At 42.8% G+C, this 27,955-nt stretch overlaps 1 protein-coding gene across 1 annotated transcript; it reads right to left on the minus strand.

Moving 5' to 3' along the window:
• Positions 1-9: 9 nt before the first annotated feature.
• On the minus strand, positions 10-27,955 carry LOC102526523 (ribonuclease pancreatic). The gene is made up of 2 exons (XM_072963952.1): positions 27,845-27,955; positions 10-767 (listed from the first exon to the last, which is right to left on the minus strand). Exon 2 carries the CDS (start codon positions 736-738, stop codon positions 298-300), a length of 441 nt encoding a protein of 146 aa, XP_072820053.1. The 5' UTR covers positions 739-767; positions 27,845-27,955; the 3' UTR covers positions 10-297.

Below are 27,955 nucleotides of genomic sequence, written 5' to 3' on the forward strand. Positions count from 1 at the left end.
ACGGTTCTCAGCCCTGGCAGGAAGTGATCACACATACAGTTAGTTCCCAGATGGGGACCGCATCAGGAATTCAGGTGACTGCAGCTGTGTTTTATTGAAAGAAGCAGTGAAGTGGGTAACATGGGCCCCAACTCACAAGCCACCCCTCTACCCCTAAACCACGCAGGGGCAATGTGAGGCCAGGGAAGCGTGTGTGCGTGCTGCGTAGTTGCTCTGAGGGCAAGGAAACAAGAAAGGAGAGACAGATGCCTTCATGATCAAATGGGATATCTTGCTGCTCCGGCCTCAGATGGACAGCTACACCGAAGCGTCGAAGTGGACTGGCACGTACGGTTTCCCCTCACAGGCTATGATGATGTGTTTCTGCAGATTGCTGGCCTTGTATGCACAGTTGGGGTACTTGGAACTGCCCGTTTCACGGCAGTCTGTGATGTGCATGGTGGATGTGCTCTGGTGGCAGTTGGTCTGCCCATTTTTGCAGGTGACGCTTTCCTGGGAGCAGACGGCCTGCACATCTTCCAGGGACTCATGAATAAAGGTGTTCACTGGCTTGCAATATCCACCTGTCATTTCACGACGCTTCATCATTTGGTTGCAGTAGTTGGAGTTGCTGCTGGAGGAGCCGTCGCTGTCCATGTGCTGCCGCTCAAACTTCTCGGCCGCCGTTTCCGAGCCCAGGGAAGGCTGGACCCACCCCAACACCACCAGCAGGAACAGGAGCTGGAACTTCTGAACCATGGTTGCCTCACACTCCTGGGGGAGCCTACCTGGGAAATGCGGTGGGAGGAAGCATCACCAGAGAACCCCAGCTCTCACCTGTAGCCTCCCTGGCTTACCACCTCCCACAGGTTAACCAGAAAGATATCCCTCTCCCAGTGAGTTCTTCCAAGTAATGAGACACTCACATATACAATTCTTCATGAGCATTTGACTCCCACTCCTTACACAGAGGCCATCCTCCCTTCTGGGTAGTGACCCCAGAAATGACCAAAAATCCTAGCAGTCCTAACTTTGAATACAGAAGTACTTTTGATATAATACATTTGAAAAATAAAACACCTTTCTTACTTTTGTACCCAGTGCTCATGTGGCTCATTAGAAGATGCTTTTGAATAAATCATGAAATAAATGAGCCAAATTTTGAATAAGCCAAATTGTATACCTGAGATACCACGCAGTATTCATCCAGGACCAGGGCTGACAGCCCCGCTGTCCTACAACACAAGGGAAACTCCGCCCCACTGCCTGATGCTGGCACATAAAGGGAAGCCACTGAATCCCAAAGGAAGAAGCTCTCCTTCCTCAAACTGGGGGACTTCTCCTTCCCTAGCCCCATGGGTCCGAGCAGCCTGCATGCCCCATGCATGACCCCAGCTGTGCCCCAGCTGATGTTTGCCTGTCTCAAGCTTTCTCGGGCTGCCCTCACCCACTCTGCTTCCCTCCTCTCCAACCCTCAAGCAGAAGCAGCACCTGAGACCACCTCTTGGTTTGCTTACCTGGGTCTCTAGCTCGGTCTCTGAGAGAGAGCGTGGAAGGCAGTGTCTGCAACACGCGATCCCGGGAGAGTGCACTTTATATACGGACTGAAAAGGGGCTTGGCTTCTGAGAAGAGAGGGGTGGGAGGAGCATCTTGGCCCCGGTCCACAGGAGAGCAAGGATAATGTGCGGAAGGGGTGGGGAATTACACAGGTCACCCTCTTTTCAGGGCTACTACACGGAGTGAGCCTTTGCCTATGAGAGCCTTTCTTTCCACAGGAAGCAGAGAAAGCCCCTATAGCAGTGATGCCCGAACCTCACCCGAGCCCTACTTGTCTCCTTGGGAGCCACTTTCACCAAGTAGCCCTTGGAGGTTAGCAAAGGGCGCGTGTGGTCAAGGGAGAGGGAGGGGAATGGACCTGCTCTCTCTCCCACCTGGAGCTGCTTAGGCAGGAATTCCACATCTCTCCCAGGGAAACCAGGGAGAGGCGGCCAGCTGCTCCCGGCTGGAAGGCGTCCCAGATCTGGAGAAGAAGCGGGAGAGTACAAGAACACAGAGAAGGACGCCTCTGCGTTCTAACCCAGTTCTGGCCACTTCAATGCTCCTGCGCTATTAGAGGAGAGTGTGTGGTTTTCGCATCTACAGTGACCTCTCACCCCACTAGTCAGAATGGAGTAGAGGAACTAAAGATAAGTCAAAATGCAAAATCCCCTTTAGAGAAGAAATGGAGAACATTATATTTCTTAGCAGTGTAATTCCCTCCAGTATAGAGCCTTTGTTTGCTGGAGGACAATTTTATTTTTATTTATTTTAAAAATACCATTGATTTACAATATTGTGTTAGTTTCAGGTGTATAGCAAAGTGATTCAGATATATGTATATATATTCAGATATGTGTGTGTGTGTGTGTGTGTGTGTGTGTATATATACACATAATTTTAATCCCCCTGGAGTGAGAATTATCAAAATATCTCTCCATGCTCTAGGTTTACACTCTCTCAGTCCAAATTCTGGTTTAGCATCTTAAGAGCTGGGCAAGTTTCCTCCTCTTTAAAATGGTTATGATAATAACATGGTCCTCTTAGATCTATTGCTAACACAAAGTAAGATAAGATGCAGAGGGCTTGGAGCAGTGCTTAGAAAGCATCCATAAATGTTAGTTCTTAATATTGTTCACATGGGGTGTGGTTAAGATCCTCCCAAACACCCTGTTTAAATAACACTTGGTGATCTCTGATTTGCTTTCTCCAGGAGGCGGAGTCAAGTAACTACCAGGCTTTTGTTCTGCTAAAATCCAGAGGTAAAAAGAGCAGGCAGTTTGAAAGCCCAGGAGCGGGAACGGGAGGGGAAAGAGAGAAGAGAGGTAACTTGGTGGGAAGAAGAGAATTCTATAAGGGGGAATTTAAAATTTTGGTTTTTTGGTGGGTGGAGGTACTTAGGTTTTTTTTTTTTTTCCCAGTGGAGGTGCTTGGGAATGACCCCAGGACCTGGTGCAGTTAAGCACCCACTCTACCACTGAGCTATACCCTCTCCACTAAGGGGGAAACTTAAAATTGTTTTGCCACATGATATTCAAAAAATCTTTGGTAAAGTCAACATTATTTCCTCATGCATATAAATTTGGAAGTGGAAGTGATGTTAAGGAAGGCGTGGTGTGGCATAATCCTTTAGTTTCATGTTCCCGTAGTTTGCCCACCACCTGACTCTCCACCCATGTTTTGTTTCTCTCTTAGTGTGTAGGTGGTATTCATATCCTCCTCAGTAGTGTTGCAAGGAAAACTTTTCATCTACCTACTTATGCTAAAGTCAAGGAGTCTGCAAATTAACTGACAAAAGACAGGTTAACAGAAGAACTGACAAAATTTATTCATATGCATATGGAGGAGCACAAAAGAAGTGGTTCCCTGAACAGCTAGGGATAAAGGCTTATACACCAGCTTAATAGGGGAAAGATGGAGGTGGCATGGGATTGGGACAAGTACAGACTATATGGTAAAAAAATGGCGCTTTTTTTTTTTTTTGAGAAAAGAAAAATGAGCTTTTAGGGAACTAATAAGATGTAAAATAGTTTGTGATAATGTGTGTCTATTCAAGTGCAAGCTGTCTGTTTTCTTCCTGACTATAAACCTCCCCTGAGAGGGGATTTATTTATAGCAGCTTTGCTCTCAGAAGATTCTGCATTTACTCAGATAAGGGAAGCTCCAAAAAAGCTTCTTTCAGCATCTGCTGAGGCTCAGATATCTTCCGTTTATAATAACCTTCATATCAAATCTGTGCATCTGAGTGGGTGCCCACAATGGCCAATTTTGAACTTGTTCATTCATTCATTCAACAGTGGAATGCAGAGGTAAATTACAGGGCCTGCCCTCAAGGTGCCTGATGGGATGGTTTGTCAGGTGAGTCCCACCAAGTTGTTGGGTTTGGCTGCACAAATGTAGTGATTCTTTTGGCACCTTTCCATTGCCAGAAGAATTCCAGGGAGTTGGTCCAACAAGATTTCAGAATCACAATTCAAATATGAACAAGACTTCTGTCACCCAAATACGGTTCTTCAATAGCTTACATCCTCCTAGGCTTCCCGAACTATACCAAGTCATTTTACCTATTTGTGCGTGGCAAACTGGACAAGCCCTTGGGGTTTTCATTCAACTTCATGGAAACCATCAAAAACCCGTCCTTACTATAGCCTTTCCCTTGACTTCATTTCCTTTGTGCAATAGCTGTTGCTGTAAAAATTTCTGAAATGTCTACTAAACTGGTTCTAGGTTCCTTGCTTGATTCATGGTTCCTCACGCAGTAAGACATTGCTACTGACTGAGAACACACGACACTTTCCAGCCCATCAACCAGTCCCTTATAGAACTCTCTTACTCTCTCCATCTCATGTATTGTTCACCACGGAAGCATCCTGAATCCTGCCCTTCTCCAGCTCAGTGCAGAAGAAGGGGAGCCTCAGGATCCATTTATCTCAGGTAAGGAACTTCTTGTCTCACTTAGATTTATTAGAGACTGCTATTGAGAACCCTGCCTAATTTTGTGTACTGATGGATCATACCTCAAAACTGAAATTGAAGGTTAAAAAGCAGGATATGCCATCACTAACCAAGCTCTTCAGAATATAGCCCTCTACCCGAGGTAGAATCAGCTGAGGTGGCAGAACTTAATAGCACTTACTCGAGCTTGTGAACTAGCCAAAGACCAGAGAGTAAACGAGTCAACGAGTCAACGTACATACACACAGCAGGTCTGCTTTTGGAACAGTATGTGATTTGAGGATGCTTTAGAAACAAGCATCATAATAGCAAGTAAAGGAACTTTTAGATGTATTCCTACTCCGTAGAGGGTGGTTACTATAAATACTGAAGCCACATTAAAAGAGAGAATATGGAAGGAAAAGGGTTGTTCTAGCAGACTATTATAGCAAATAAGCTGCTCTAACCAAGATTATGATTGTATCTAAACTTCAAGGAATAAATCTCTGGAAGGATTCAAATGGTCATTATAATATATCAAAATTCAGTCCCTGATTTTGGAAAAAGAAGAATGGAAAAATTCTACTTGCTTTCTTCACTCAAATAATCCCCAAAGCTCTCAAGACCACTGCTTGGAGGCACCAGATGACTTCAAACCGGTATTATGTGAATTTCTCCAAGAAATATCCACCATGAAATTGCCGAAGACTTAGAATGGCATCATGATACCTCCAAGTGACCCATTCTATAGAATCTTTGTCTGAGCAGTAGCTCTCAACAGGGAACTTAAAATATTCAGTAAGCCATGATGTAAGCAGATGTGCTGTCTTCCAGGGTTTACTGTCCCATTTATAGAGCACAGGCTGAGTAGATTAAGCATCATTCTTAAGGGCTCCAGATTTGAAGAATGGTAAATGACCATTGGATTCAACAGAAATTCCCCTGCTGCATTAGCCCCTATTAAAAGTCAGTCAGTATTTTGAAGCTCTGTGGCCAGGCATTGACTTCTCCTCTGTAGCTATGAAAGTCCTAGCTGGCATCTTCTACCAAAAGAAGGATGTTGTCTACACTGAAAAATCTGTTACTTACTGTAGTCACGTTGATGAATGATCTTAGCTAGCTCTTCTGGATAACTTATTGAAGCTTCTCCATCACCTGCTTCTCCATCACCGTGCTGCTTCACCATCACCGTGCTGCTTCACCTTGCAGTTTTGTGTTGTAGAGACAGTTTCCTTCCTTAAACCTCATGAAGCAGCCCCTGCTAGCTTCAAAGTTTTCTTTAGCCACTTCCCCACCTCTTTCAGCTTTTATAGAATTGTAGAGAGTTGAGACCTTGTTCTGGATCAGGCTTTGGCTTAAGGGAATACTCTGGCTGGTTTGATACTCTATTCAGACCACTAAAACTTTTTCCATATCAGCAATAAAGATGTTTTTCTTTCTTATTATTCATCTGTTCACTTTCTTTTTCTTTTTTTTTTTTTTTTTTTTACTTTTTTAAAAGTAGCACTTTTAATTTCCTTCAAGACCTTTTCCTTTGCATTCACAGCTTGACTGGCGCAAGAGGCCTAGCTCTCTGCCTGTCTTGGCTTGTGCTATGCCTTCCTTGCTCATCTTAATCACTTCCGGCTTTGATTGAAATTGAAAGATGCGCACGACTTTTCCCTGTTCCCTTGAATACTTAGAAGTCATTATGAGATTATTAATTGATCTAATTTCAACATTGCTGTATGTGAACAAAAATACTGCCATGTGAATGAAAATACTGCAACCACATCAGTAAACAAAGAATGCTGAAACCAATTAATAATCTCATGATGACCTCTAAGTCTTCAAGGGAACAGAGAAGAGTCCTGCACGTCTTTCATTTTCAATCAAAAGCTAGTAAAGAATACACATTCAAGAACTAAAAAAAAAAGAAAAAAAAACGTCGAGCCTGAAGAGGTGATTTAATTGCTGCAGTCTCATGAGAAAACTTTAACCAATGGATGAGCAAAGGAAGCAGTTTCCTGAGATGGGATCTACTCCTGGTGAAGATTATTGATATGATAACAAAGGATTTAGAATACAACCTAAACTCAGTTGATAAAACAGTGGGTTGATAGGACTGACTCCAGTTTTGAAAGAAGTTCTACTGTGGGTAAAATGCTATCAAACAGCATTCTGTGCTATAGAGAAATTTTTCCTGAAAGGAAGAGCCAATTGGTGCAGCAAACTTCACTGTTGTCTTATTTTTATAAATTGCCACAGCCACCCAATCTTTAGCGCTCACCACCCCGATCAGTCAGCTGCCATCAACATCGAGGCAAGGTCCTCTATCAGCAAGAAGACTGTTACTTGCTGAAGGTTCAGGTGATGGTCAGCATCTTCTAGCAATAAAGTATTTTTAATTAAGGTATATACTTTTTTTTTTAGAAACAATGTTTTGCACACTTAAACTACAGTATAGTGTAAATGTAACTTTAATATGCACTGGGAAGCAAAAGAATTCATGTGATTTGTCTTATTGTGATATTCACTTTATTGTAGTAATCTGGAACCAAAGCCACAGTATCTTCAAGGTATGCCTGTATACATTGTATTCATTTTTTTTAATTTAACCAGTTTTTAATTTGGTTTTAGAAAGACAATTTGCTAAAATCTTTTTCCTTCAAGTATAGCAAACTCAAAGGATCCATATCTGCCCATCAGTGAGTAAGATCTTATATTAATCTCAAATAAAAATTCAAATGAGTAAGTCTTTTCATGGCTTAACCAAAGACATTAGTCCTCTCACAAAAGAGTATGCAGCCCTCACAAGATCCAGAAAGTTCACTCTCAGAGTTAGTCTAAGAAAATAAAAGCCTTTGTTGGTACAGGCAGTAAGAATGCAGTAGTGAAAATGGCGTCTCCAGTTTCGCACAAGAATGTGGGATGCCTCAACTCACAGACCTGCTAATCTGTGAAAACAGATATGTGCTCCTCGAATGGACTATTTTCAAACATTAAAAAAGCAATGAAAGTTGAGATGACAAAAGCACCTTATGGATCGAGACTTCTTATGACAAACTCCCCTGGGGGCTGGAATGGCTGATCATAGAGACGGCCACTGTGCCTTTGTGTCTTGCAACCCCAGTCTATTCGACTGGCCACCAAGGTGCACCCTGGTAGGTGCACCTTCCCAATGGTGGAGACCAGAGAGAGTATTTGATCATAAAGCCAAGCTCTCAGGATAGAGAACAAGACAAAAGGAAAAACCTCATCTTGTTTTTACGTAGAGGACCCACAGCAAAGTTTGTCTAAACAGACAGCAGTCTAGTGAGAACCATTAACTCAGCAGTCTGTGAGGCCAGTTTGAAAAGCAAGTTCACAGGGCCTTTGCCTGTGTTCTGCCCTCAGGTTTTTCCTCCATGTGACAAATGACAAAAGAGAAAGACAAAGAAAAACAATGATCATCTCTGAGAGAAAAAGGATCAATATCAGAGATACTATGTCTGAGGAACTAATTCCAAAAATAATTTTTCTCCCACTAATTTAAATTTAGAAAGAGAGAAAAAGGACTCCCACAACTTTCTCTTCCACTGAATCCTGCAGCTAGACATCCAGGAGGCTGATGTGATGAAAAATCTTACCTTCTGCCAGCCTTTGTCCGATATCCCAAGGTCTCCTGGCTGCAGCAGCCTTAGGCGAGAGTGAGGTCCAGCCAGTATCATGCTGACTATGACAACTGTCAGTCAGGGAATATATCCCTCCTACTCTTCTTGAGTTCTTTTGATTGGGTTATTAATTAAAGACAGATTAACAGGAGGGGAAAAAAATCAGTTCATGTACACAGAGGTCTCTTAGAAGTAGGACCAAAGCCATGTCCAAGGCAGGCAGCTTTTTATACTTTTCAAACAAAGAAACAATAAATTGGTGAGGGATTGACAGGTCAAAGAAACTTAGGCTTGGGTGCTCAACTGGTGAAGAATCTAAGCAGAGTTTGGCTCTGACATAAATCTCAGTAATGTTCTCCTGGACGGTCTACCCATGCAATAGAAACATAAGCAAAAATAAACAAATGGGACCTAATTAAACTTAGAAGCTTTTGCACAGCAAAGGAAACTACAAACAAAACTAAAAGACAACCTACAGAACAGGAGAAAATATTTGTAAATGATGCAATTGACAAGGGCTTAATTTCCAGGATATATAAACAGTTCATACAAATTAACAAAAAACAAACAACCCAATCCAAAAATGGGCAGAAGACCTAAACAAGCATTTGTCCAGTGAAGACATACAAATGGCCAGTGGACACAAGAAAAAATGCTCAATATCACTAATTATCAGAGAAATGCAAATCAAAACTACAATGAGGTATCACCTTATACCAGTCAGAATGGCCATCATTAAAAAATCTAGAAATGATAAAAGTTGGAGAGGGTGTGGAGAAAAGGGAACCCTCCTAAGCTGTTGGTGGGAATGTAGTTTGGTGCTGCCATTATGGAAAACAGTACAGACAGTCCTCAAAAAACTAAAAACAGACTTACCATATGATCTAGCAATCCCACTCTTGGGCATATATCCAGAGGGAACTCTAATTCAAAAGGGCACATGCATCCCAGTGTTCATAGCAGCACTATTTACAATAGCCAAGACGTGGAAACAACCTAAATGTCCATCAACAGATGACTGGATAAAGATGTGGTATATATATATATATATATATATATATATATATATATATATACACATACAATGGAAAACAACTCAGCCATGAAAAAGAGTAAAATAATGCCATTTGCAGCAACATAGATGGACCTGGTGATCATCCTACTAAGTGCAGTAAGCCAGAAAGAAAAAAAAAATACTGTATGATATCACTTATATGTGGAATGTAAAGAAATGACAAAAATGAACTTATTTACAAAGCAGAAACAGACACACAAACATAAAAAATAAACTTATGGTTACCGGGGGAAAGGGTGTGAGAAGGGATAAATTGGGAGTTTGGGATTGCAGATACTAACTACTATATATAAAATAGATAAACAATAAAGACCTACTGTGTGGCATAGGGAATTATATTCAATATCTTGTAGTAACCTATAATGAAAAAGAATGTAAAAAGGAACATATGTATGTACATGTATAAGTATTATGCTGTACACCAGAAATTGATACAATAGTGTAAACTGACTAGACTTCAATAAAAATTAAAAAAAAAAAAAAGACAGAGTTTAGGCTTGGGGCAGTAAATTAGTACAGAAAGAACAAGATTTGTTTGCAGCCTTCTCAGCCTTGAAATCCTTGTCTCTGTGATAAGGATGTCTTTCTACCTCTTGGCACAGGGATGGTACCTTTCACATGGGAGACTTATTTCCTGCTTTCAGGGAGACAAAAGGGAGCAACAGAGTGTCTGTTTTGCACTTACGTTTCTTAAGTAAATTTAATTCAAAATAATCAATATAAAAAAATTAATATGGCACCTTGGCGTATTTTGTGCTAGCCTGCCCTGAACCCCAACAGGGTCATCTGTTACCTGCCAACAATTCAATTCTGGAAGAACTGTAAAGGTGGGACATGGCCATGAATGAAAGCTGCAAGTGCCCTTTGGACATCTTTTAGACATTTACCTAGCTTCCACCTTCCATGGAATTTAAATATGTTTTAGCTATTGTATGTCAGTTTTCAGGATGAGTTGTAGCATTTCCTTGCCCAAGGGCTGTAGCCTTTACAGTCATTAACAACCTGCTTGTTTTAGTGTTTTCAAGCTGGGGCATCCCAACTTTTATATCAAGTGAAGGAGGCATTTGTTTCATGGGAACTATTATCAAAGAACTCTGCAAGTTGTTACCTCTTACTCAAAAACTAAAAACTTACTACAGGAAACTAAAAAACAACAACAACAACAACAAAAAACAACCTCAAAAAAAATAAAAATAAAAAAGGGGAAAGCTGTCCTTTCCACCCAGTAGCATCTTTAGATTAAAATTAGCAATATTAAAATCAGCAATATTTTCAGAAATTCTTGAGCTCTCTTGCCCACAGCAACTCCCACCCACTCTCCTTATGACCATACAGGCTGCTCTCTCGGGAATACATAGTTTATCCCCCTATGAACTGATAACAGGAAGGCACACGCATTTGGAGTTCACCTCCAAGACTAATCTCATCCTTCCACATGCAGACATGACAAAATATTGCGAGGCACTGATGTGCTATACCCAGTCCTGTTACCGACAGGTTAAGGCCACCTTCCTACAACCTCTTTCTAAACAATTTCTTCGCTATCTTCAACCAGGGGATTTTACCTATGAGAAGAGACATCAGAGAAAAACTATTCTTGCACTTCACTGGAAGGGACCTTATCAAAATACTGTTAACAACAAATATGGCAGGGAAATTCTAGGAAATCAGTCTTTGGGTTCACAGTTCACAACTAAAGAAGCAATTGAGAATTCCACATAATTGGAAGGCTATTTCAGTACAAGATTTCAAACTTGGGATTCTCAGAGATCCTTCAGAGGCTGCCAGTCTTCAGAAGTAGACAGCTAACCTAAGACCTTCGGAACAAGCAGATGACGGCAGATAACAGATAGCTTCTACACAAGACCAAAATTCAATTTGTTTTCATCTTTTTGCTTATAATTCTTCTTTTATTTTCTACAAGCCCCTTGTTGTCATCCACCCATAATGAGACATTTTCTCTTTTCTTACTCCTTATTACAATTGTTAGGTCGGAACATACTGGTTCTAAAAAGGTAAATATATGAAGTTATGCATGTTATGTAACTCAGTGGAAAGAATCCTTTCACAATGCATACGTTTATCAAATTGTCACGTTATAAACTTTAAGGATCTTACAGTTTTATCATTTATACCTCAATAAATTTAAAAAGACAAAAAAATACTCATTCTAATACCATTTTTAGATTATCCCAAACCATACCCACTGTTACCAATCTTACCACTGACGGATATACCAACCATCACCAGATCCCCATGATTAAAACCTGTGGGCAATTCTCTTTTTTTCCCCCCATTTTTCAGTTTTATTAGGTATAATTGTTACAATTTGACTGCACATATATAATATATTGCATGTAAATTGGCATATACAATATACTGCACATATTTTTAAATTTCCATATATGTGCTGTTTGTTGTTTCTAAGAACATTTAGAGCTTTAGCTTTTTAAACTTACATAGTTGTCAAAGGAATAAAGCCAACCACAAGATAAGAATTAATTAAAAAAGATACATACACCCCACTATTAAAAGCCACAATATTTATTTATTTATTTATTTAGCAACATTATTTATAATTGCCAAGATATGGAAGCACCCTAAGTGCACATCAATAGATGAGTATAAAGAAGATGCAGCATATATATGTAATGGAATACAACTCACCCATAAGAAGAATATTTTACAATTTGTAGCCCTTCATCCACTTTTCTTTTTGACTGCAAAAACCAGAATCTTCTAACTGGCACAGACATTTCCATTGCATCAAAAACAACAAAATACCTAGAAATAAACTTAACCAAGGAGGTTACTTATACTCTGCAAATTGTATAACATTGATGAAGGAAATTGAAGATGATACAAAGAAATGGAAAGATATCTTGTACTTTTGGATTGGAAGAATCAATATTAACAAAATGGCCATCCTACTCAAAGTAATCTACAGAGCCAATGCAACACCTGTCAAAATACTCATGACATTTTAAAAACCTGTAGGAAATTCTGATACCGTCAAATGACGCCACAAGTAATCATAGCTGATGGCTTTTCTACCTGCATCTAGATGGACAACTGACTCTAAACAACTCAGCTGGTGATTTTGCTAGTGTCCTTCTCTCCCAGGGGAAAAACAAACAAACAAAAAAACAATTATTAAAATCTCTTTTCCAGACCCTAGATAATTCTAAATTTGAACTCAACAATCTTTGTAGGGTGATAAGCCCAACTCTTAACACCTGGAAGAGACTAGCAGCAATCCAAACATATGATATAAGGCCTTGGTTCTAACCTCATGGCATGAACAACCCCCTTTTTCCTGGATCTCCATGTGTCCCCGCTGGATACTACTTCCTTTGGGATCAGGATGCATGGTCCTGTTTGCCACAGACTAATACCTCATGAATGTTAGGAATAGTACTCCAAGATTTGTTTGTATACAGAGACCCTAACTCTATAAATCACCAAGGCTGGAAATTCCAATTTAGGCATCAAATCCATATGGGGCCATTCTGGATTATTCAGGCACAGTACTTGGGGGAATTGCTGGCTCAATTTTTATTTGAATAATCAGGGCAGTGTTCTCATCAGTGAGAATTCTACAAATAGAAAGAAGTCTTTAAGGAACTTACCACTAACTCTGGCAGAAGTTATGAATGATACCACGTCTGCCCGAGATGGAATACACATCAGTCCCAGCTCATCGGTATGAGCAGTGATGGACAATCACATTGCTTTAGATTTCTTGTGGGCCAGACATGGTGATGGCTATGGCATTGCTAATGTTTCTTGCAGCACTTGCCCATGAAATAGGCAAGTCTAACAGGCTATCCATTGCCCTAAAGAAGAAGACATTTGGATGTCTAAGGTTGATCCTCATGGTCTGTAGGATTTGTTCTGTTGGCCTGGGTTGGCCAGTTGGGTTCCTGGTCTTGAAGTACCTCAGAGGGACTATTAATTATTCTTGTTTTAGTGAGAGTGGTCATTATACTGATCTGTTGCATTTTATCCAGAATCTTAAATACTTCTCCACAGCCGTTCTCTCCTCAGATGACCACCATGATGATACAATAGAAGGATCAGGAAGATCTTGCAATACAGTTGACTATGAAGTTAACCAAACTGTTTCTGGGCAATGAAGATCTGGAATTCTAGCTTTCCCTAAATTGGCCAACCTCTTGGAAGTGAGGGAATAAACAAAAAGAGGGCTGGAGAGACTAAATGGACAAACAGACAATGGCGAGACTATACGTAAAGATAAACTTCTGACCCACAATCAGCAGCAATAAATCCAGAAAGCCAACCCACTCTACAGAGCACACCAGCCCAGAAAGCCAAACAGGAACCCCTGAGGCAAAACAAGTTGGCTGCTGGCCTTTGGGTTAGCACGATTTGATTAATAACTGAAAGTTTCCCTAATTTTTGTCTCCAGTGGCTCAAATTAGGACCAACTGGAGAACGCCAAATATGCATGTCTAACCAATCACAAAGTTGTCTGGCTTCTGGGCAGCCCACCTCCAGCTCCATGCCAACAGCCTCCAATCAGGGCACACCTTCTGAAAGCTTCCCTTTTTTTCACCATAGAACTTTCCCACTTTTCCGGTTTTGAGTCTTTGCCAAACGCAAGTGATAGTGGTTGACGTCCTTCTATAGTAAGTTTACTGAATACATAGAGTTTCTTTGTTCCCATCTGAGTGGTTTTGTTCATTTCCACATGATCTTTGAAAAAGCAAAGAAGAAGGTAGGTGGAGGGTGAGGATGTTTTTACAAGAAAGGTTCAGAAAATCTCAAGGATGTTCTGCCATTAGGCTGGCTCCAAAGGCTCAACACAGCCCCCACAAACACACGCACACACACAGACATACAGAGACATACACACACAGACAACAGTGTTTCAGGGTTCCTTGTCAAACTCACAACATAAGAAAGTAGAATAAAATTAGAACAGGAAAGGGTGGAAAAGTGGAGGCAGGCAAAGGAGTCGATCAGTGATCGAAAGGGGAGGCAGCAAGGGAAGGATGGAGGACGTATCCAAAGAGATATCTGAAGCCAGTGCTGCCCCTGACTCCTCCCACCGAGGTTCCGCACAACTCAGGTAACCACAGAGGTGAGATAAAGGAACTGCCGTGATGACATCCTACAACGCAGCTTTCCCACATGTGAGTCTAAGCCTAAGATGTAAGATTATTGTTTTTAATGATTGATTGTATGGAGAGTGGGAAGGACAGGGATGGAGGTTAAGCTGAGATGATGACCAGCACTTCTCCCACCACTAGCTCTTCCTGTCTTGTAGAAAGCTCAGTCCTGGCCGCAGGCTCCTCTTCCCTGACTCTCTGAACTCAGGCCACTCCCTGGTGAACACTGATCAATAAGAGGTCATAGCACGGAGCTGGGCAACTGCAGGGAGGAAGGCAGAGTCAGAGAACTATGTTTTTTTTTTTAATTAAAATATAGTTGGTTTACAATTTGTGTTAACTTCTGGAGATCACCATCTTCAGTTCCCTTCATCTGGGGGCTCTTCCTCTCCCCTTCCTTCCTTTGGTCTCAGACACTGAAAGTTTTTGGACATACCCACTTGTGAGTTGATTCTCAGACAATCATGTCTGAGGAAGTAGGCTGGGTCTGCGGGTATTTGGGGGGCACGGAGGGGCAGGGGTGTAACTTCTGCAAAGGCCTATTCTGCCTTCAGGTCTCAGTTCTCCTTTCTGAGCTTCCTCCCCTTCTCATCTCCTCCACACATCTGTGCAGAAGCTCCTTGTCCCCTCCGTTCCCTTATCTTCCTCCTTAAGAATCCAGAACAATTTAGAATTCAGGAAAATTGAATATATATTTTAAGCCTTATTCCAAGTGTAGTATAGAATTTTTTCATCTTCTTATTAAAGAACTTCATTTGATAAGGGTGGATATAGATTGATTTGGAGGGGGGATAGTGGGATGCATTTCCTGACACCCCAAAATCTCTCCAAGACTGTGAATGAGCTTGAGTATGGAGAGGATGGTGTGTGGGGAGGATATCCAGATGCAGGCAAGTGAGAAACCAGGGGATGATGTCCAGTGAGTTCCGGCAGGTATGAAGGCCCCTGGCATCCCAGGCCCTTGTGAGAGGACTGTGCAGGGCCAGGGAGAGAGGGGGTTCGGCAGGTGTACTGACCCTGGTTAACTAACACCAAGGGGAAGGAAGTGCCCAGCTGATGGAAAGGCAGAGCACTTCTCTTATACAGCTGGCTGCTTAAAATCCAAGGACAGACCCCACTATCTTCTCCTTTGCTCCCATGGAAGTTTCTGCTAATTGCTTTTGGTTTCAGGGCTGATGTCTGAGGGAGGATCCTGTCACAGAAAATAACTAACACCACACTGGAATGAAGACAAGGATGGCAGAGCCTTCTAATAAAAGGCCCTATGACCCCATCAGGAGCTGGAGCCTTCTCTATCGGCCACCTTGGGTGACAGCTCCTCGCTGGAGCGCATCCTTTCCCCGCTCCAGGACCTTTCTTTCCTTCTCTCTGCTGGAGCACATTCCTTCCATCTCCCCTTCTGAGCAATAAAGCGGCTCTCCACTTCATTCCTCTGCATCTGCTGTGTCAATTCTTTCACAGCTGGAGGCAAGGACCCACACTTTGGTGGGTGAGCTTTCTAATTTAGGGGTCCCTCCATGCGCTAACATCGGATTTCCTGCAGCTCTTTCCAACCGCTCTGCTGCCACTGAGTGTGGCTGAGCTATCCAGGTCCCAAGTCTGCACTCTTGGGAGGGGTGGAAGGGGAATGCACTCGAGTGTTCCAGGCAGGCTCCCAAGACCACATCACATCACAAAGCTGCGTCAGTGACGCGCCTGGTCCCAGGCCCAGGTGGGAAAGTGAAGGAAGTGCATTTTTGCCCCCGTCACAGAATGCATGGAAACGAATCTCTGAAATCCTTTTAAATTCAAAGGCAGCCCAGGAAGATTAGAACTACGCCACACCTGTGGGCTCTGGGCCCTAAGGAGCCTGCTTAGAGACAGGCTGTGACAAGGGCCCCCGACGCCCCGCAATCTCTTTGCTCCAGTCGGGCACCTGCCGCCCTCCCACATTAAGCACAGCTTTCCTGGCTCCTCTTCAGGAGTGAGGCTCCAGACCCTGGACTCCCCGGATCTAGCTCCACGGAGACAAAGTTCCCTTTGGATAGTGGTAATCGGGGGGTCTTTTTAGGAGTCAAAGGGCACAACCCCTCAAGCCTGTCACAAAGTGATATATTTATCAGCCTCAGTTGAGAAACCCCTTCTCTGGTGAAACATTGTGCATGCAGTCTTCTCCCAACTTCAGCCTCCTGCCCACACCCCAGCAATTCACCTCACATGACAAGTCAACTACCAAAGGGCAGGAAGTTTTCCAGGCCATGCGGGTCTTCGTCCCTGTTGATTTCTCCCATTATATAAGACTTCCCATTTCTCTTTTTGCCCATCTCGCCCTCATCCACCCAGCAGTGCAAACTTGGAAAGAAAGGGGTTCCAACACCTGAGCCCATGTTTGAGGCCAACTGGGCACAGGCTGCACTTTCCCAGAGGGTGGCTCTGAGTCGCCTGTGAGCCCACCAGGTGCAGTCAACAGTCTGGTCTCCAGAATACACAGAGACGGCCCCCCCTCCCGCCTCCACCTCCTGGCCTCCCGGACACTGTCACTGTTTCCTCAGCCCCAAGGACAGACCATGTTCTCCATATGTCCTTTCTCACCCCAAGAGCCGCTCTGGGTCTTCTTAAATCAAGGTCAGATATTGCTCAGGTTGTTTGAGACGATAGAAACTTGGATGTCTGCGGTTCCTGATTAGAGAAAAACTACCTTACAGTCTGGGTGGTTCAGTGGTCTCCTGGTTTCATCCATTTTAGAAGACCCCCCCAACACACTCACCTCTAGAGCAAGCACCAGAGCCCTCAGCCCTTACATAAGGGACAGCCACTTGTGCCAGCTTTTCTGGTGGTTTATCACAGAGGCATTAATTACTGACCAAGACTCTTATATGAAAGAAAACAGCTGATAACATAGAAGGCACCTGAGGGATCTGGGAACCTCAAATCTGCAGTCTCCCCCAGAGCCACCTGCTTTGTCTCCTCCTAAGAGCTGAGCAATTAAATCAAGGATCGAGTTTAAGACCCAAGTGCTGAGAATTCTCCCAAACAAAAGCAGCCTCTAGAGATGTAATACAAACCAGACCTTGGTAAGAGCTCCAGCAGAGCTGAGGATGGAGTTCTTAGGAAGTAACAGGAGGAAAGGGGTGGAGAGGGGGGAATAAGGGAAGGTTTCAGAGCAAATGTTACCCTGGGGAGGACTTTTAAGGATAAATAGATGTGGGGTTTTTTTTCCTCTTTTTTTAAGGGGTGGGATAAGGCAATGCAGACAGAAAAAAAAAGCCAGAAGAAGTAGACGCTCAAGGCAGAGCACTGTGTGCTTAGAAAATAACAAGTTTCTCCATGTGGCTAAGAGGAGGCAGGGGATGACACAGAAAAAAAAATTTTTTTTATTTTGCCAGAGTAGAAGTGTCTTGAATGCCATATGAAAGACTTCAATTTGTAAAAGATATGGATAGACAGTTGCCTTCAACTCAAGGAATGGAAGGATACAAGCAATGGAAGGGACCTTCTTCCAGGCGTCCCATTACACACACGAGGTGACTGAGGACCAGAGCAGGGTCAGACAGCCACGCCTTGGCAGCGGAAGTGGAAACCAGTCTCAGGTCCCCGACTTCCAGGGCAGCGTTCTCACTGCACCAGGCTGCCTGGTGTGCCATGGGAGAGGAACCCGCCCCCGAGATGGGCACCCAAAGGGCTGCAATTTCCTCCTGTGATATTGACCTCTTCCTCTTCTAGCTCTTTCTGCTGTGATGTGTGGTGGGAGAAGGAGAGATGGCTTTGCTGCCACCCCACAGTGGAGTTGGGGGACTGGGGACTCATACTGAGGTACAATCAGGGGCACTTCCAGTGGAGCAGCTGGAGTGAGGGGAGAGGAGGCAGGGAGAGGAAGTGCGGGACAGGGGATCATGGGGAGCCTGTTTAGGAAGAAGAGACCCCGCAGGAGGATGGTTACTCCAAGCAATAGCCCCCTCTGCTGGTTCATCACATGCTGGCATCACATGCTGGTTCCACCAAGGAAGCAAGGTCTTGAGAAAAGTCATTTGCTTAGAAATTTCTTGGATCACACATCTTCCGTCTCCTGCCCGCCTCCCAGTGCTGATCATTAGGATGTTTACAACCAGCATAACTGTGAGTCTTTTCCCACAGGCAGGAGATATGGTCAAGGGACAGACCGTGTGGGTGGGGAAGTTGATGCAGGCATACTGAGTGAAGAGAGTCCAGCCTTCTCCAGTTTAGGAGACAAGCCTCATGTGTACTTAAGTGGAATCTCTCATGGGGTCACTAAGTCTGACCTCCTGACCCACTGGCTGACGTGCTTTTGAGCTCTGAATTAAACAGTCCCTTTGAATCAAACAGGGGAGGGTATAGCTCAGTGGTAGAGCACGTACTTAACATGTATGAGGCCCTGGGTTCTATCTCCAGGATCTCCTCTATAAATAAGTAACCCTAATTACTGCCCCCACAGCCCCCAAAATTGATTAAAACAACAACAACAAAACCAGTCCTGATGCTTTCCCAAATGGCAATCTGATCCAGCCTGAGTTTCCGCTCCCTGAATATGGGTCTCACTTCTCTGGAAAGGCTAATCCTTAATCCTGCTCTGCTTTTCTAGTTCTGCCCTAAACTCAACTCTACCTTTTCTTTTTTTTTTAAGCCATTTTATCTCTCATAAATGAGCTAGAGAAGCAGACCTCAGCAGGGCTATGGTTGAGCAGCAGAGGCTACCCCACACCCAGCGTACAGGTGTGTGAGGAACAGTGTGGGTGTTTCCCCCACCAGACCTGGGCCACCAGACCTCTGTCGGTGGAGCAGGATGTGACTGTGGCCAAGTCCTGTACCTCTCTGGGCCTCACTATTGCTTTCCAAGAAATGAAAGAGCGAAGAAAGATGATTTCTAAGATCACCCTCAGTTGAAACATTTTGTTTCTTTAAAAGTGTTTTCTTTTTCTAAAGCTCTTCCTCTCAATACTTCTCGGAAGAAAGGCAATATAAGATCTCAATATAGGGGGTCGTCATTCTAAGTGAAGTAAGCCAGAAAGAGAAAGAAAAATATTACATGATATCACTTACATGTGGAACCAAAAAAAGCAAAATACAAAAAAAAGACACCAGTGAACTTATTTACAAAAAAAAACAGACTCACAAACATAGAAAACAAACTTAGTTACCAGGGGGGAAAGGGTGGGAAGGGATAAATTGGGAGTTTGAGATACTAACTACTATACTAACTACTATATATAAAATAGATAAACAACAAGTTTTTTCTGTATAGCACAGACTATATTTAATATTCGGTAGTAACCTATAATGAAAAAGAATATGAAAATGAATCTATGTATGTATATGTATGACGGAAACATGATGTTGTACACCAGAAGTTGACACAACATTGTAAACTGACTATACTTCAGTTTAAAAAATCTCAGTATAAGATCTGTTTTCTTAAGACTTTTATGTTTTTCACAGGGTCAAAGTTGCTTTTATGGATCTATTCACCGATTGCCTTTGGTCTAACTGAAAAACAACTCACTCACACATCTTAGTCCAGAAACAGAGATACACAGAAAGGGAGAGGCAAGTTCTCACCTACCACCCCCATCCTCATCCTACTGAATTCCCGTCAAATGCCAGCAAGAAGTGGATTTTTACCCCAATATGGATTTGGTGTGTTTTCACACAATACACAAACTCTTATCTTCCTATGAAAAGATTAAGTGTCCTCAGTGTATTTACAGATAAGGGGAGCTCAGAGGAAGACTCTTCCAATGTTTGTTGATTCCCAAATATCTTCAATTTAAAATAATCCTCGTGCCATCATGACACATTCTGGAACTCTTCAGGGATTTATCAAATAAATAATTATTTTAAGAAAAGTTGGATCCAGTTTTCTCATTTAGGAGATGAGAGTTACAAATGTGGAAGACAAGAAAACTAGAAGAAACCGTGTGGTATTGGAATGAAACTGGAGGTGACAGAGTGAAGTCATGGTTTTCAGTTCTGATATAAAATAGAGATGTAAAGGGGTGTGTGTGAATTTACATTTGTATATTCCCTTGATCTGCTCTTCCCTTGAGAGAGTCTGGGAATAGCAACACTTCAATAGTGACTAGCACCCTTAGCACCCAGAACTTGGCTTTTAAATATCATACCCTTAAAAGAACCTTGGAGAAATGGCTCCTTGGGCTCCTTGAGGAAATGGCTGATCCCAGGGCTAGGGTGGGGAGCACAGAAGATAAGACTGGACCATCTTGTACCAGAAAGCAAGGAAGTACCCAAAGAATGATGAGAACATGTCAAAGGACACAGAAACCAATTTAAGGAGCTCCCAATGGCCAAATCTGTGACAATTTGAGCACCAAAGTAAATAATGATAGTGACAGATTATACAACCTATCAAAAAATGAGAAACCGTGAGGCTACACTGATATAATAAATCCAGGAATAAACTGAGAGTTTGATATTTACATAGTTTCAAAGTACGGTCTCCCCCAATACTTATTAACCACAAAGGAGAAAAGAGTAACTACGCCGGAGAAGCGTGGGTGACACTAACTTAATAAAGGATCAAAGTGGATAATGTAAGTTGAAAGGGCAAGTCTAAATGCCATGCGCCTCCCATTAAAGGCACAAGAAGAGCACAGTGTCACTTCCCTGATATTCCTCTGAAAGACGCACAACTTAAATTTAACCATGAGGAAACATCAGGCAAACCCAAATCAAGAGATACGCTGCAAAATAACTGTCAAAGTCATGAAAGGCAAGAAAAGGCTGAGGAATTGCTCCAGACTGAAGAAAAATAGAGACAGGACAACTAAAAGCAGCATGTTATTCTGAACTTCATTTTTTTGCTATAAAAACAGTAATACTGAGGCAATTAGCAAAAACATGAATGCGACTCTGAGTATTAGATGGTAGTATTGACTAAAAATTGGCACTTGCCATCTGTCTCTACAAAGACTGGATCACATTGGCACTTGGCATCTGACTCTGCTTGAACGAGCTGCTGCAGCCGCTGACCTCCAACACCCCATGAAAGGAATTCAGGGTGGAGATCAGGAATGATCTGTGCTCTGGGAAAACTGACTGAACAGGCCTTCAGAGAGTTAGATATTTTCAAGAGATTTTATGAGCCCAAATTCTTGCATCTCCTCATATCTGGAAAAGGACTAAAATCAGTAACGGTGACATCTGCCCTTCGTGACTAGCAGCAAGTCTCTGCCTAAGTGTGTGCTTGACCGCACGTCCCCCTTCACTAAAATCATACATGATACTGAGTTTCCCCCCTGCTTCTTCTGTCTCTTGACAAGGTAGGAAATGCAGGGAATATTTTTGCATTTTTAGTTCAGCAGATAAGAGTCTCAATACAATGGCTGCTTTCCCAACTGGCTAATCCAGACCTGGTGATGCTGTAACATGGGGCTGCCTCCTCAGACCTGTCTTGTTCACTGTATTTACAAATGACTTGGATGTTGCAGATACTAACTACTATATATAAAATAGATAAACAACACTGTATAGCACAGGGAACTACATTCAATATCTTGTAGTAACCTAGAGTGAAAAAGAATATGAAAAGGAATAAATGTATGTATATGTATGACTGAAACATTATGCTGTACACCAGAAATCGACACAACATTGTAAACTGACTATACTTCAATTTAAAAAATGGGGGGAAAAATTTCATCACAGTAGCTGGCATGACAGACAGATGTCAGACAGGACAGAGAGAGAAAATTACACCGATGAGGGAAAAGCTCTCGCTAGGCTGAAGCAGCAGATAAAAGATGAAACTTCTTAGGTATGAATTTTTTGTCCTTGGGAGCAGAAAACCAATTGTGCAAATACAGGACAGAGAGGGGGTATGGGCATCACCTTTGTTCACGCTACATACAGTGAGCGCTTGCCCTAGAGTGAATCAGACAGAGCTCCTGCCCTCAGGGACCTTGCCGTCTAGTGAGAGATATAAACAAGTAAACAGGAAGTTAAAACACTACCTGACAAAGACTGTTAGTGCTTAAGAGCACAGAAGAGGAAAAGCAGTGGAAGTCTGACTCCTGCAGAATTCGGAAATGGTTCCCAGAGTAAGTCACAGCTGAGTGGGGACCGGAAAGACGAGTAGGAGTGAAGGAACTTTGAGGGAAAGCATTTTGCAGGCAAATGTAGCAGCAAATCACAGATGAGCAGTTGAGGGAGGGCGTGGCTCATTGGGCCATGGGAGCCCTGGAGGTTCCTGTCCGGCTGAGTCAGAGCCTAGAGGAGCTGCAGAAGACAGCAGGGAAGGGCCAGAAGCAATTACAGAAAATGATCTAGGGGAAATGATGATGACCTAAAATAAACAGTGGGAAAGAAATGCGGTAGACAGTAAAAGAAATAAGAGGGGTGAAATGTACAGAACTTGGTGACTGGTTTCAGGCAATGAGGAAAGGGAGCCATGAAGTGGAACACCAGGATGACACTGGCCTGTGTGGCTGTTTAATTTTTCATTTAATACTCCTGAGACTGTAGGGCTGCCCCCCACAGGCCTGCAAGCCCTGTACTTGTCCAACCTTAAGACCAAAGAAAGAGCCCGGAGTCAGTTACAGAGACGGCAGTGGCTTAGTGGATAGGGGGTCTTACAAATCCCAAGCAAGGTTGTGGAGCAGCACCTCTTCTTGTGCGACCAACCGCAGGCAGGATACGGCAGCAGTCCGGTGGGGAGGAAGGTTACCACTTATAAGGGGAATTGACGTCAGGTTGGCTCATCAGTTACCAGGGTAACCAGTAGAGAAGCATGACCCTTTGATAAACTATCACAGTGAAGACAGTTCTGATCTAAAGATTAGAATACTCACTAGCTGGGGCCTGGTGAAGTAAATGTAGGCATTTACTGATTAGGCTCTACAATGAAGAGGAAAGGTCGGTCATGTGAGTGGGGTGTAGGTGAGGCAGGTCGAGCAGAGGGACGTACAGCGAGCAAGAGAACAGACTTCTTGGGTGGCCTGGTCATACGAGATATGATGATAGACTCCATTATTATATCTACGGATGACCATAACTTGAAGCTAAGTAACTTGCCGGAGTTAAGGCTAGAAAGTAATAGAATGGTTTTCAAACCCAGATTAACAGCAATACAACAGACTGGGCATTTATTTTCACATATCAGGCATAAGACATGAATAAGAAATAAAACATTGTAAGATATCAATTCCTATTTAACCTCAAAAGTTTGTGACTATGCTGTTTTGAGTTTCAAGTTTTGTCCATAGATGTCCAAAAGTGTTGACATTTGAATGTTAGACCATAGCAACAAGAATCCTAAAACATCTTCTAGGTCCTCCTTTGTTACTAATGGAATGTCCAACAGCAGAGGAGAAGCGGAGTCCTCAGAAGTGATGACTCCAGGGATTCTCACTGAGGTGGCTCATTTACAAAACAAAGAACACAGGAGGAATATTCAGTACAATAAGAAAGACAGACTATCTTCAGAGGAATGACAGGCTGACAGCTGACTTCTCATCAGAGACTAAGGAAGCCAGAAAACAGAAGACTACCATGTTTAAAGTACTGAAAAAAAACATTGCCAACTGAGAATTATTTACCCTGTTACTTAAAAAATAAGGTAAAATAAAACCTTTTCAGACCAAAAAAAAAAAAAAAAAAACACCCCAATGGAGTTATAACTAGCAACCTTTCACTAAAGGAAATTTCAAAGTATGTATTTCAGAGAACAAGAAAATCTACCAAATGGAATTCTGAAATTCAGGAAGGAATTAAAAATCACTGCTGGGGGAAATAAGATGGAGAAGATTGTATAAAGGAAACAAAGGAGTGGATGAAGGTTGGAGGAAAAGGCGTCAAAACAGTGCAGCTGAAGGATGCCTTTGCATACTCCCTTCTGTTTGGTACACAGAAGAGTAGCCAGGAAGAGGGAGGGAGCAGACCCAGAGCAGTAGCACACCTTCAAGCCCTGTCCTGCCCTTTCTCCTAAACTCCCGTTTGGGAACACTTAATCCCTGTTAGGCAAGGCTGGTGGAGGGGGCAGGAGTTGGTAGCTGCCTTATTGTGAAGCTTCAGATCAGACCATTGCAAAGAATATTTCAGAGCTGGATGCTAGTCAGCCAGCTCAGATGATTGGAGTTGTATACCTTATTCACTGGAAGAATAAAATCATTATTGACTTAAATTCTTGGGGAACAATGGAGTATTTGTTTAACATTTCTGAGCTGCTGCTGATTGCTCAAGTTCCAGAGAATGTCCTCTTCCAGAGAAAAGCATTTAAAATTAGATGGTGAGTAAAGAGTTGGGGGTAGAGGGGGGCGGTCTGAGGTTTGCAGTGAACTTTCACTGACCTTCCAACTTCTTAGGTTGTGTTCCTTGTAATCCATCCGTCCTGCCCAGTGGCTAGCCCTTGTCAGCCTGCTTCCTTGTCTATTATCATTTCAGAGTCTAAATCACTTCCTGCTCCTGATTCTAGGCGCACTTATTCTTCATTTGCGACCTTGCAGAACATCATGTAGTGAATAAAAATGTGGGCTCTGAAAGTACACAGACATAACTTTGAGCTCAATGCCACAGTACCACCTAAGGCTAATAACACTGCTGGTTGTCTATTGCTGCAGTCCACACTTATTATTAAAACAACAGTATTTTATTCTTTCTTCTGATTTTTATGGTTTAAGTGTAAACCTTCAGTCTTACACAGAGTATGGTAGGGGTGAGGGAAAAATTGCAAACACATCCTAAACTTTTTTAGTAGTCTTGTTTATTACAGTGGTATGGGCAAAGCCATTCAAACTATTTTAGATGTATTATAAAGATGAACAAATGAGTACAATGGTTAATGTTGTGAAGAACCAGGATTCACACCGTCGAAGGGACATGGAATTACAGAACAAGGGGTTTGTAATCACAGAACAAGGGAAGGCAATGTAGGGGAGGAAGAAACTTTTTCCCCTACCCGTTAAGATTCAGTGACTGGGAACCTATAAGTCAAATGATAAATTAACAAGGGAAAAACATATATTTAATTGTGTACATACGTACAACACCAAGAGTGAACCCTACTGTAAGCTGTGGACTCAGAGAGATTATGATGTGTCTGTGTAGTTGCATCACAAATGTCCCCCTCTGGTGAGGAATGTTGACAGTAGGGGAGGCTGTGCATGTGGCAGAGGGTAGGGGGTGATGGGTAGGGGGGTTGGTGGGCACAGGGGTATATGGGAACTCTCTACTTTCTGCTCAATTTTGCTGTGACTCTAAAACTGCTCAAAAAAATGATGTCTGTTTAGAAGGAAAAGTTAAAAAGGGAGATGCTGATTTCTTCAAACATTTCAAAGCCCCAAAAGATAAAGAAAGTCTATGGAAATGTGACAGTTTAAAGGTGGCGAAAGAGACATGCAACTAAATGTGACACCTCCCACCAGGCTGGAACCGATACTAGAGGGAAATATGCTATTGAGGATATTATTGGGCCAATTGACAAATTTGCATACAAAACAGATTTGATAAAAGCATTGCATCAGGGTGAAATTAGAGTTGTCTATTCACCATTGTCTGAAATTTCCTTTTGAATCATTTGTCATTCCTGCTGCCTAGGGTGCTTTTGCCCATCCGCTCAAGGCCTACTCACCTTCAAACTTCAACTCACTATCCCATGACCACCCACAGACTCGCCTGGCTGTTTCAGCCCTAAGTAATCTAATCTTCCTCCGACTCACAGAACCTGTTTCTGCACCACTTACATTATGTTTTTGTGGCCTTGAATTTTCAGTTGTCTTCCTATATAGATTTAGTTTCCAGCTAAATGGAAAGCAAACTAATACAGGGATGCTGTGTTACGCTTCCTTTTACCTCACTGGCCTCTCTTAATGAGAGATGTTCACTGTAATGAACTTATTTGATAATGAGCTATCAAGCATCTACTATGCAGTAGTCATTATTAACACCCAGATAGATGAGACACGATCCCTGTCCTCAAGGGACTTACGGTTCTATATGCGGAGCCAAAGTATAAACTAGAAGTTTCAAATGTGCAAACAACATAAAGAAAGGGATAAGAATTGTTCCAAGGAAGGCTCCACGGAGTAGCTGACACTTAAATTGAGATCTGAAATGTGTGTAGGTGTTCATAGATGAATAGGTGGTAATATGGCACACAGATGAGAGAGCATAGATGACATGGGAAATGCTTCTGCATAACCTCCCAGCCTGTGCCTCCAGCCTTTTGCATGAGTGGCGCAAGCCTCATGGGACACCATCCCCATGGCTGGAACGCACATGAAAGAGAGGCGCAGGTGGGTGACCTCAGGGGACTGAAGCCATTGCTGGAGACAGGAGGAGCTACGGGAGGCAGGGGCAGCTTCGGGGTTTGCCTCAGGCAGAAAAATGAGAAGGAAGCCCTGATGTTAATCAGGAACACATAGAAGCCTGTGAGACTGACAGGGTTCCGTGAACCCATCATGAGAGCAAGGCACTTGGACAGGCTGTGCATAGTGGCCATGTACCCAGAGAGGAGGCACTGGGTGCTCTCTGTATGGACAGACTGATTCAACCATGATAAATGGTGCCAATAAAGGAGGAAATTAGGTCCCTAAGAAAGAAGGGGGAAATCAAACAGAAGTTCTTTATTCTATCAGTGATCTTTCATTACCACTAATGTGCAGGATGATTGATTAATTTGAGGATTAGTCCAGCTCTTCCTCTTTTCTGGCAAAAGGAAAACTACATAAGGAACCAATGAAGCGAGATTCAACATTATCCTTAAGCAATCCAGTAGAGCATCTCACAGCCCTTCTCTGCAGCTCTATAATAATGGCCCTAAATCTCCATGTTTGCACTTTGAATGCCATTAATCTCTCTCTATTCTTAGCACTTACGATAAATTGACATCTGTACAGAATTTGTCATTGCTTAACACAATTTGTTGTTATGGCTGATGCTGTTCTTTCAATAAATACTCCAAATTACGGCTGCTGACATCAGAAGGCTTTGGGTGGCGTCTCCAGGGAGAGCATCGCCCAGACTCTGTCTAGTCATGAGGCTCATTACATCACCCCTTCCTCTGCAGGAGGAGCTCAGAACCTCAGAGACACTCTTCTCAGTGAAGAGAGACAGCTGTTCACCTGAGATTTTGCTGCTGCTTCTGTTGCTTAAGTTGGAGCTTGCATAATTCCTCATGGTGAGCTCATTTCATTCAAATGATAGTCTGCAGTCAGTGCGCTCTCTTTCTTTAGGAAATTGGGAGTTTCCCTTGATCATTTTCCTGAGGCTATGCTAACTCTATGACGGGAAATCCTGGGAGACTCCACTGCTGGCTTTTCCACATATTCCCTTTCCATCTCTTCATCATCACCTCACACCCACTCACTTCACCTCAGCCACACCACCTCTATAAGGCACCTAAAAGATGTCAAGCCTTTGCCAGCCTCAGGACATTTGCACTTTCTATTCTTTCTGCCTGAAGTGTTCTTTTATATGATACCAGGTTTCAGTTTCAATTTCTCCTCATCAGAGGTTCTTTCCTGACCACCCTGTCTATAGTCCTTGTCTAAGTCCCTTCAGTCCCACAGCCTGGGTGGCTTAAAAACAACAGAAATTGATTTCTCACAGTTCTGGAGGCTGGGAAGTCCAAGATCAAGGCACCAGCAGATTCGGTGTCTGGAGAGAGCCTGCTTCCTGGTTCAGAGATGGCTGTCTTTTTGTCATATCCTCACGTGGT

Source organism: Vicugna pacos, chromosome 6 (assembly GCF_048564905.1).
Source record: "Vicugna pacos chromosome 6, VicPac4, whole genome shotgun sequence".
NCBI classification, from domain to species: Eukaryota; Metazoa; Chordata; class Mammalia; order Artiodactyla; family Camelidae; genus Vicugna; species Vicugna pacos.

Excerpts from the sequence above, each read along its gene's own strand:
- LOC102526523 (XM_072963952.1), bottom strand. The coding sequence starts at position 738 with ATGGTTCAGAAGTTCCAGCTCCTGTTCCTGCTGGTGGTGTTGGGGTGG.